At 41.1% G+C, this 11,553-nt stretch overlaps 1 protein-coding gene across 12 annotated transcripts in view; it reads right to left on the bottom strand.

Moving 5' to 3' along the window:
- Positions 1-1,397: 1,397 nt before the first annotated feature.
- Positions 1,398-11,553, bottom strand: part of Tle1 (TLE family member 1, transcriptional corepressor) — an 80,762-nt gene continuing 70,606 nt past the window's right edge. For all 12 annotated transcript variants that reach the window (XM_032902716.1, XM_032902751.1, XM_032902761.1 and 9 more), the window contains 6 exons: positions 9,596-9,845; positions 8,176-8,423; positions 5,842-5,989; positions 3,601-3,751; positions 2,076-2,152; positions 1,398-1,976 (listed from right to left, as the gene is read on the bottom strand). In XM_032902716.1, the coding sequence (XP_032758607.1) occupies positions 1,869-1,976; positions 2,076-2,152; positions 3,601-3,751; positions 5,842-5,989; positions 8,176-8,423; positions 9,596-9,845 (982 nt within the window). In that variant the 3' untranslated portion in view covers positions 1,398-1,868. The remainder of the gene's footprint in view (positions 1,977-2,075; positions 2,153-3,600; positions 3,752-5,841; positions 5,990-8,175; positions 8,424-9,595; positions 9,846-11,553) is intronic.

Here is an 11,553-nt window from a genome sequence, read left to right as displayed (position 1 = left end):
ACTGTCTCGGTGGATGGAGAGGAGAGACCTACTCACAATATAGGGAAGGGAGACAGAAATCAGCTTTTCCATTAGGATTTGCTATTTACTTAATAAAAAATATTTAATGAACTTTGAAAAAATGTTTTTGGGTGAAAACTAATATTTTTAAAGATATAAAAAGGTTTTGGTGACAAATGAAAGCATAAAGAACAGCTACCAGTTCACTGAATAGTAAGAAACAAGGGCACAGGAAATTCCTTGGCTACTGCCACTTACTAACCATTTCTTTTCTAATACATGGTAGTAAACAACAAATATAAAAAGCATAAGTTGTGTAGCCTCTTCAAAAGAAAACATGCTTGGTAACTTATTAAGAGCCCAGGGTTACAGATGTCACCTAATCAAATTAATAAAAATGTGTCTATAAAAATAAGGGCAAAAGATTAATGCCAGACTGCAATGTCCAGAGCTGCAGGGATAGTCTTAATGAGATGAATGGGGCAAAGCTTGCTGCATTAAGTAAATCAGCATAATAGATCAAGTAAGAACTAATGAGACATAACAGACTTGACTTTCCACTTCAGTTTTCCAGGGACATGAACTCCAGAGCTTTCCAAACAGCACACATCATAAAACTAAACATGAATCATCAATATATTCCTTGAAATACAAGAGAAATAATGTAGATAAGACTGGGCCTTCCTATAATACGGATTTGATTTGTCAGTAGGATATCAGGAAAAGGCAGAACTTTGTAAGCTTGAAGAAAAAGACTGATTTATTTTCTCTCATAAACGCAATCTTATATTTAAACATACGCGTACGCACGCGCGCCCGCATGCACACACACACACACACACACACACACACACACACACACACACACACACACAAGCTCACACTTATGAGATATGAGATCAGATGGGATGAAGGGGAAGAAGGCTGGAGGGATGAATATATGTGAAAACAGGATCACTGTTTGATACATTATCTAACTTTAAAAAAGTCAGGAACGGTGGCCCGCACTTGTAGTCCAAGCTGAGACAAGAAGATTGCTACCAGCTCAAGGTGAGGCTAAAAATAGTGTAAGAGCCTATACATACTAAAACCAGAATAAAAATCATAATAAGTTTTAAGTTTTAATTACAAGAATCTCAAAGAATGAGTATTAAAGTAATTCCAATGTCATCTATTAAATCTGTCATTAACTGACAGTTTCAGTTCTGACCCTGAGTTTCTGTTGATCCCAAGGACTTGATGGGATCAGTCTCAAAACAGCAGATGTCCACAGTCAAGTTTATTTCTGCAAAGTCAAGTGTACCAGGAACTTACCTATATGCACGTAGACTTTACTCATAAAAGCTATATTTAAGAATCGAACGTATTGATTAAAAAGAGTCAAGGAAGAATACCACTTACTGGTACTAAAGGTTTTACTGTAATAAACCAAATATATTTACAATTTATACAAATGTTGAAACAACAAAAATACAAAAAGAAAAAAAAATCACAAGATGCAAAACCAAGAAACAAGTTCATTGGAGACACCACTGCTCTACAAAGGACTCAAGGTGAATTGAACTGCAAGAAACAGAACAGTAAGCTCACAGTTGGCAAAGGCAGGACTGGCAGACAGCAGCTTGCTCCTCTATTCCACACCTGTGGCCTCGGTGTGATTGTGGTGTCCAAAGTTAGACAGGTGACTGTCTACTGATAGACTTGGTGCCTTCTTTTTGTAGACGCAAAGCAGTTCTGTGTCAAGATTTGGAAACAGGTTTCTTCAGTTTTTTTGATGTTGTTTTTGTTCTTTTTAAATTATAAGTTCTATTTCTACAAATTCCAAACATTTGGCCCAATTCAACTGTAAATATGAAGCCATGGTATTCTCAGTAGATGACCTCATAAACGGTAGCCTTTTTGTCCCCTGAGCCAGTGACTATGTATTTATCATCCACAGAGATGTCACAGCTAAGCACTGATGAAGATTCTTTGGACTGTAAGAAAAAACAGCAGGCAGAGAATATTTAATGTGTTCCATTTTGGAGGCAACTTCACTAGTTATTTCAAAGGCCACAAGGTAGGCATTTTTGTACCTGGAATATGCTGGCTCCATATGGTGTCCGCCAGGCATTTAGGAGGTTGTCTTTTCCAGTACTCACAAACCACTTGCCTAGAATTAGCAAAGGCACACGTGATTCCAGCAATATTAAAAATCCCCCTGTTGGAATTAAGTAAATGGCACTGTTTTTAGTGTGTGGTGTGTGTGCATGTGTGTTTGTGTTTATGCATGCAAATTGAAAGTCCAAGGAGCATGTGTGAATGAGAACAGAACTGTGAAGTTGGTCCTCTCCTTCCCCCTTGTTGAGACAGGCTCTCTATTACTGTGTGTATTGATGCCCTATAAGTTTCCAGAGCCATTCTCTTGTCTCTGCCTCTCATCGCACTGTAAGAGTGCAGGGTCTACAGATGTGAGCTACCTCATCTAGCTTTTATCACGGGTTTAAGAGATTGAACTCAGGTCACCGTGCTTTAGTAATAATAAGTGCTTTACCCGTGAAATGATCTAGCTATCCCTAAAAGAGAACATTTTTAACATATTAAATTCCATATCCAAAGGGTTGTCGGTATGATCCAAGCGAGTTTTAAATCTAGGCTCCTTGGTGTGATCCTGTTCATAATTAAAGTTGTCAGAAGGTTGGAGATTATTGAGTGGATAAACATGTGCAAGCATGTCCACATATTCAGATTTCTACCATGTGGCCTATGTGTACTTAGAATTTAAGCCTCAGGGACAAGTGTGGGAAGGTCAAAGACATATAGGTCTTGGGCATTTGCTGTCACCTAGTGTACAATGTAGCTAAAGGACGAGCTCCAAGTTTAGTGAGACATCTTGCCTCAGAAACAAGAAGTGAGTGGCAGGAGGATAAAGGATGAAGATAGCTAACTTTTTCACCCATCTGTGTGTGTGTGTGTGTGTGTGTGTGTGTGTGTGTGTGTGTGTGTGTGTGTGTGTGTGTGTGTGTGTGTGTGTGTGTGCCACATCATAAGTCATTCAGTATATGACTCAGTGTTAGAGCCATTTTGGGTCTTATGGAAACAATGAGAGCATAAGAATTAAATATCAAACTAATCAGAAATGCTCATCTTATTAGATACATATAGAATGCCTAAATAGTGTCAGTCACCCATATATCCTCTTAGCCAATGAACAAATATGTGAGCATACAAAGCACACTGAGAGTCTCCACATGGACTTTCCCTTCTCTGATCTTATTTAGAGAAAAAGAATCTGAGTGCATCTATCATCCTTCTAACACTGTTTCCTCATTATATAGTCAGCACATGGTGATTTCACTGTTGTCCTATTCTAAACATCATTACCCTCCACACTTCAGAGCACTGACAATTACGCCCCACCCCTACCATATATTTCAGTGCCTGCTGACTTTTCTCAAATTAACAAAGCATGCTGAGACACACATTACTCTGCTCTGAGGGGCAATAGAATTATTGCATCTAGCTGCATGGAGTAGCACACCCCCCAAGATACAATCTCTAAACATATTTTAAAAAGTATTCCTTCATTTAGGCCCTTGACACTCTTATAGCTAAACTCACCACAATAAGCAAATTTTAGGGACAGCACACAACTCTCGTGGAGGTGAAGCTGGTATTTGTCAGGCTTGTTCACATGCAGAACTTCCACGTTGCTGCTTTCCATGCCCACGGCAAGCCACTCCCCAGTTGGGCAGTATCCCAAGGAGAAGATCTGTTATAGGTAAGACAGGATCACTGACGGCTTTACTCAATAAATTAAGGAAGTGAGATGGCAGCAATCGTGCAAGTAAGTACTGGGTTGAAAAACAGGTTTAATCTGCCAAATCCAGACTGGGAAGGGACATGGAATGCAGCCCAGTCCAGAATCCTCTACTGAAAAAATGGGAGACTAAAAGTTCCATCCATGCTGTGAAATAAGAAATTATCTTTAAGAATAGCATTGGAAGTCATCATTAAGAGACGCTAACTGAAATATGCTTATGGGAGAAATAAAAATCCAGTGTTTGGAGTAAGGATGGTATAACAAAACTGACCAGGCACTGATACCTGCTTAGGATAGGTAATATAATTGTCTGTATTTGATATAAGCTTGCAATGTTTGACCTTTGTAGACATTTGATATTTTCTTAAAATAGTGTGCTGCATATCCTACAGAAGTGTAGAACAGGAATGACTGTAAAGCTAAAATCAACAGTCACCTAAAATGAGTAGATATGACAGTTGACACAACCTAGAGTTGTCTGGGAAGAATTTCAACAAAGAATTACCTGGATTTGGTTAGCCTGTAGGCGTGACTGTGAAAAATTTTGTTAGTTGGGTTATTTGAGGTGGAGGACCCACCATGTACATCACCCCTTCACAGGCTGAGCCTTGGACTGAATGAGAAGAACACAGATAATATACTAACGTGTGTGCAGTACTCCCATCCTCTCTGCCCCTTAACTATGGATGCAATGTGACCGGCTGTTTTAAGCTCCTGCCACTGTGACTTTTTGACAACAATGGACTGTGACCTGGAATAATTAATTAAATAAATTGTTTTCTTCTAAGCTGCTTTCTGGTCATGATATTTTATCAGAGGAACAGAATAGAATTAAAACAATATATATAGTTTTCCACTTTTACCCAATTTTTTAATTTTTATTACCTGAAAACAAAAAACACACAGTGAGCAAGGAAGTGATAGAGGGAGGTGGGGAGTAGTAAACAAAAGAATAGCTTTACCATGAGGAAGACACCAGTAAAGGGAGAGCACTGTTTTTGCCAAATAAGTCTCCATTCTCCAAAAGCTGCTGTTTTTATATTATTTTACAACTACTCAGTCATAGTAGCATAAACCTTTAATCTTAGTAATCTGGAGGCTGAAGTAGTAGGGTTGCCTTACACTAGAGTCAAGCCTTAAAACCCTTCTGTAAATATAGTTGGTCATGATATCTTTTTCTATTGAAAAAATCTTCATATATTTTAATCATCTTCCCTTCCCCCATTCTCAAAGATCTTCCTCACCTTCTTATCCAACCACCTCTATATTCTCTCTTGCTCCCTCCCTCCCCTCTCAAACACACAAACAAGCAAAACATCAGTAAGTCAAAAAAACCCCAAACCAAACCAAAGAACATAAAAAAGCCCCCTTCTTCCCAAAGCCCATGGAGTTCATGTTGGTCAATTACTTTGAGGTATGGGGGCTGCCCAGAGTTTAGCAGATGTATGTAATGACCCTCCATAGGAGAAAACGAGTTTTCCATTACCAGTAGGTATCAATTGCAAATACCTTCTTGGTTAGGAATAGAACCCAGTGTGCACTTGCCCCTCAGTGGTGGGACTTCGCCATGGTTGTTTTATAAGGTTAAGAAAGGAGATGGGCATCCACAAGTTCAAACTCCTTGAAAAAAATTAACATTCACTTCAATCTCGTTCTGCATTTGATGGTGATAATACACTCAGCAGACTGTGTATCCTGCTGAAGAAAGCCTGTCTATTCTCTACTGCACCTTTCACCAAAACCACGTGTACATAAAGCATCTTAACATGGTTTGACTTGCAGGATTTTTGTAATCATTCCTCCCCTTTTAAAGGGGGCATGGTGAGTGAGTGAGTGAGTGAGTGTGTGTGTGTGTGTGTGTGTGTGTGTGTGTGTGTGTGTGTGTGTGTGTGTGAGAAAGAGGGTGGGGGGGGGAGAGAGACAGAGAGGGGGGGGAAGTATTGTATATCTGTGGTTTTAAACTCATCTGCTTACCATGCTACCCTGATGCTGAGGTGGGAACCCTTGGACTGCACAGCAGGCCAGAGCCAAGCACTTACCTGTGAAGTGAAATCGTGCTGCTGCAGCTGCCGTCCTTCTCTCAGGTCCCAGGACCTCACAGTGTTGTCTAAACCGCCTGTCCAGAGCTTGGTGCCATCATTAGAAATGTCAATACAGCTGGCTCCGTCTGTGTGGCCCTGGAATTGCCTGATAAAACAAACCAGACTGAATAATGATTTCCTGCCAGAGCTCAAGGTAAACACTGTTGTGTTGTTAGTTTTGGACTCACTGTGTGTCATCTCAGTGTCTGTTGGTGTGCAGTATCAAAGTAACCTTCCCCTGAGGAGCACAGGAAACAACCCCTGTAGGTTCTGTTTCTTTTTTCAACATTCACAGCCTAAAGAAATGGAATGGCTTGCAGGATGCTGCCAGAAGCCAGGTATCCTATGGTCTCTGATAAACAGACCCAGTGAAATTCTTCCCTGGTCTGGAAAAGAGTTTAAGTACTAAGAGACAATAAAGATAAACACACAAAAACCAATTTCCTTAAGGAAAGATAAAGAACAGTCCTTCAGTGGCCAAGACTGAACCCACAGAAAGGAAAAGGCTTCTTCCAAGAACACATTCATTTAGAAGATAATCTACCAGTAGAGCCCTTCCTGCTAGCACAGCATGAACTTTGTGTACTCAGCCCTTCTGAATCATAAAGGGCCTTGCTTTAGAAAATGTGGACTCCCAGAAACCAAGTCAAGTAGCCTCTTGACCTCAGAGGTGTTAGGTTGAGACAAAGAAAAGTACTGAGGAGGTCAGACACTGGCCAGACCCCATCCCTGGTATAAGGCTTTCTTTACAGGTGACCTTCACACAACTTTCAAAGAGAATCCAAAATCAGTAGGTAGCAGGGATTTCTGACCCCTGGAAGAGCACGAGGCAACAAGTCAGATGGGCAGTGGAAAGAATATGACCAAGGTGGGGTCTGGGCTTGGCAGATGGGGTATGCAGTGACTTTTATAAACCTGACTTTACATGCTGAGCATGCTTTGGCTAGGGCAGATCAGAGAGGTCAGGACCCACCTTCAGAACCAGGAAAGACCCAGAATACAACTGGTTAGGAATTTCAATGCCAAAAAGGTCCTTTCTTTCTCTAGGCCCCATCATACCTTATTACCACAGAGTGCCAAGCTTAGAATTTAAAAGTACAAGAGAAAGAAAAATCACCCTGAATTCTTAGCCAAGATATGAACCAGGAGTCTTTCACAAGCATGATCCCTACGTCAATCCCTGTCCCTACTCGCCCTCTCCTTTCACATGCCTTATTCCCTGCTATTGACTAACAAGTACTCAACAGTACTAGTTGGCCTCTCCATGATCACCCTGGAATGAAGTGATCTTTGTGGTACCTTTCTTCCTTTTGTTTCTTCAAACAATTGTCACGACTTTTTTCTTTCATCCTGACTTCTTATAACCTTTTCAACTCAAAGAATTATTAATCCTTCATCCCAAACATCTTTCCCTGTGTACCATCAGCAATGGTGGAGGAGTTCCTCTAGCCTCCCACTTCATGTACATCCTCATGTGACTGTCAAGTTGTTGACTGCTGAGAATATGCTGTGTCATAGGAAATACAGGATTGTCACACAGAGGAGACACTGGCCACGCATGGCCAGTCCAAGCTAAACCATATACAAGGCACACCCCCCCCCCATACACACATGACTAGTGCTTACTCCAGGGAGCCAGCATGCAACAGAATGCCAGGTCTGTCTACAGGACCACAGCAAAGTTACTTCTGTGCCTGGCTCTCATTTATAAAGTAGAGGATAGAGATACAGACAGTCTTGACTTAAAATCTCTGTTTCTATTTCCCAAAGACTAAGTTACAGGTTTTTACCCAACACTACATTTGACTTAAGTGCTTACTCTTAAAAACAGTTTCTGGAATGACTCTGGTATGAGCATTAAATGGAACAAGAGGAGTGGCTGAGGGAAGAGAGAGGGTCTAGAAGCTGATCAGAGGCCTGTGTGCTCCCAGGTGGAATGACCCTCTTAGTTAGTTATGGAGAAATACAGATATTTTAAAGCTATTTTGTGGTTTCAATGCAATGGAAGCTTATTTTTAATGTTCTTTTGTTGTCTTGTGTCAGTAGATTTCGATTTGCACAAACAAGACTCTGGCCAACCTCAAATCATTTAGACTGGAGACCCCTGTATTGTCCACATTGTGTTGTCCCTTGACAAAGCCACATCTGCCATCTCAATGTGGATGAAAGAATGGTAACGTGAATGATATAAGGTCTTGGTGACACTCTGGCACATGCCAAATGCACTTGTCACCCACAGGGGGCCAGTTAGCCTCCGTTTCCACACTCTCCCAGGGGAGTCCTTCTACTCACCTCACCAGGGTCTGGTTGTGCAGGTCCCATACTGCGATGTTGCCGTCACTGCAGCATGAGAAGCAGACCTTGGAGTCAGGGCTGATGGCCAGAGCATAGCAGGCAGGGGCTGAGGATGTCAGCTCTGCCTTAATTCGGGGAGTTGGAGCTGCCAGGTCCCAGATGGATAGAGTACTGGCTTCCCCTCCCACTATGAGAGTACAGCCATCAGGTAGCAATTTACAGGAACGGATGTAGTTATCTCTGTTCTGTGAAATAGCAAAATGTAATCACTGTGGAGCACTGCCAACTGATAATACTGTATATTCCTAAATGCTGTTCTGTTTTTTAACTTCAAGAGAGAGATTTCATGAACACTCTGTTCTACAGGAAGGACCAGTGTCCAATTGCCATTGTTTTCTTCCAAAGAATAAACTCACAGGTCTGCACAGCTGTATTCCTAATTTGCAACTGCACAGACAGACTGAAAGCCTCTAGGTGGAAGGCAGGTGTGAATGCACTTTTCTGTGGGGAACATCACCCTGCACCATCATTTACTGTTGGACAGTGCAGACCCACAAATCTGCTTTTGTACTTATTTAAGAATTTGAGGGATTGGCTTTCTCAATATTATCATGCTATTGTTTATGGAATCTTCTTAATCAAAAGGCCAAAAAGATGACTCTCTATCAAAGCCAACCCTGATAGAGGGCCAAAGGGTACTTTCAGTCTAAGTATGCACTACCAAAACAAAACCACCACTACATTCAAGCATACACACACACACACACACACACACACACACACACACACACACACACACACACACACACAATCATTAGGTCTTTATCTCTAATAAAAGATCTGCCCTTCTCATTTGAGAATAACATCATCTAGATGTATAAGCAAGACAGCCCAGTTGACAGTCTGCTAAAGACCAGTATTACGGGTCTGGCAATCATAAGGCAAATAGGTGCTTTTAGACTCTTGATGGAATAGCTTAGTGGTTTTGGAAACAATTCTTTCTATTCCAGTCTTACCAGAAAGGCAAAGCCACCTCCACACCTCCTCAACAATAACAAACCAGTTTGGTTTTGGGTTTTCATGCCACATTAGCCAATGTTGATGGTTTGATATGTAGTTGAAGTTTACAGGGAATTTTAACAATGAATAGGGAGCTGGGGTCAGAGGCCACATTAACTACTTTTTTTTCTACTGCACAGGACACCATCTTGGAAATCATGTCTACAAAGTGAACTCCAAACCACTGCAAAACATCTCCAAAAATAAATCAACATCAGGATTTAACCAATGTAGTAGCAGTAACCAAATCCTGCTCAATTAGCAAAAAGGGCCAAAGCTTGACCAGCCAACATAGAAAACAGAGGGGCTTCTATTTCCTCATGAAAGTGAAGCTTGGGTGAACCTCATGCTTGCTCACCAGACAGTCCAGCTGAGAGACGGGGCTCTTGTTGCCAGGGTGGCTGATGTCCCAGACCTTAACGCAGCCCTTGCCACCTGTGTACACGTGCCTTGTGGGGTTGCTGATGGTCACTGCACACACCACCTCCCCGTGGTTGAGGGTATTGATCTGCCGAGCATGTCGGGGAATCCCAGGTCCAATGAGGGCGTCAGGGGGAAAAGGGACAGGTTGCATTTGTCCGTCAGCCGTAACGTGGAAGGAGTATGCTCTAAATGAAAGAAAACCATACTTATTACAAAGGGAGCTATAGTGGGAGGTGGGGAAAGGTGGGGGCTTCCTTGCTATGGTTTCTCCTTCTGAAATCAAAACAAGTTGAAGTCTTTACATTTAAATTCTATATTCAAGCTACTATCTTACAATGCTCTAAAATACACAAAGCTCTACAGGATCTGACCCCTTCTTTTTTTCCTCCATGAACAGACACACATAGTATATTTATACACACACACACACACACACACACACACACACACACATACCACATAAACAAAATAATTTAAGTTTTTAAAAAAACTGCTTTTAAAACACATTATTTACACTTTTGTCTCAAATTTCTCTCACATAACCAAGAAAAAAATAAAAGAGGTCTGATACCAGATGACAGATTTCCTACCCAGCAATTTCTCATATTTACCCCAGAACCACAATTTTATCTAATGGAGGCAAAGCAACCAGCTAAAAGAGCATCTTCCCAGTTCCACATTAGCCAGGGCACCATATGCTGAACAATGAGAGGCAGGTAGAATTGCATAGAGCACTTTCAATTTAGTTCTTTACTTGAAAGGCAGGTAGGAAAGGGGGACACTTGAGAACTTTCTGCACAGTTTTTGTGAACTTGAAACTTTCCTAAATATTAAAGTTTCTAACACTTTCAAAAGTAAAGCAAAGGAACCGGGGATAGCTCAGGGTTGAGTACTATGTAGGGTATGCAGGGTCAAGCCTCGATGAAAACAATAAAGAAAAAAGAATGCCTTTCCTTCCCAATGCCTAAGTAAGCAAGCTGACTGGATTCAGGAAGTCCCTCAGACTGCAAGCTGACTTTGAAGATGAGAAGTAACTTCAGAGAGTGGTAGAAGACCCCGCTGGGCTGACACCTGCCCTGGGTTGCTGACTTTCATGAGAAACAAGGGAAACTTTCATGTTGTCTATCTGCTGTGCTCGTGTCCCAGTTCAGCACGAATGAGCCTAATCCTGGTCATGTAGTTTTATCTCTGGCAACCAAATTCAAGACTTTTTTCTTCTAATGTATTAAATTATTATCTAACTCCCAAGAGCTAGCACACAATGGTCATCATAAAACACACAGCAAAGCCAAAGAGTGGAAGATGTGCGGTGTTTCTGCTCTCATCCTAGACTGCAGAACCCTGTTATTCTCCTCTCTCGAACATCATAGATCTAGATCGCCTTTTGGGGACAGAGTCCCACTAAGTCATACAGTATGGCATTGAACGTTTCATCTTCCTGTCAATTTACTACTATAGCAGGCATGTGTCTTTAGGCCTAGCAAACAAATAGTATAACTCAGATTGAATAACTGAGTTTCAGAACAGAAGCCACAAAGAATGTTCTGAGAGAAAAAAGACATATATATAAAATCACTGCCTCTGCCCTTAATTCTTCAATCCTCAAAATCATGCTCTGATTTTTTTTTTCAATTCAGAAAGACTCTCTCTCTATTCTTAGCAATAAAGAAATATATAAATGCAGAATAGGTACTCACACTACTTATTATGTGATATCAGTAGTTCCAATCAAATAGTACTTTGTTGCTCTGGGAGAAAAAACTACCAAAGCTTAGAGGTTTGAGTCTACTATTCCTGTCCTTCAAGAATTCTGGACTTCAATTAACTGGTAGAACAAAATCCACTAGCAAAGTTATGTTGTAGTTTTGTTCCATTTCTGTTGCTGTGATTAAA

Source organism: Rattus rattus, chromosome 1 (genome assembly GCF_011064425.1).
Source record: "Rattus rattus isolate New Zealand chromosome 1, Rrattus_CSIRO_v1, whole genome shotgun sequence".
Classification (NCBI taxonomy): Eukaryota; Metazoa; Chordata; class Mammalia; order Rodentia; family Muridae; genus Rattus; species Rattus rattus.
Note: the sequence above shows the minus strand (reverse complement) of the source record. Positions and strands in the feature narration are given on the sequence as shown.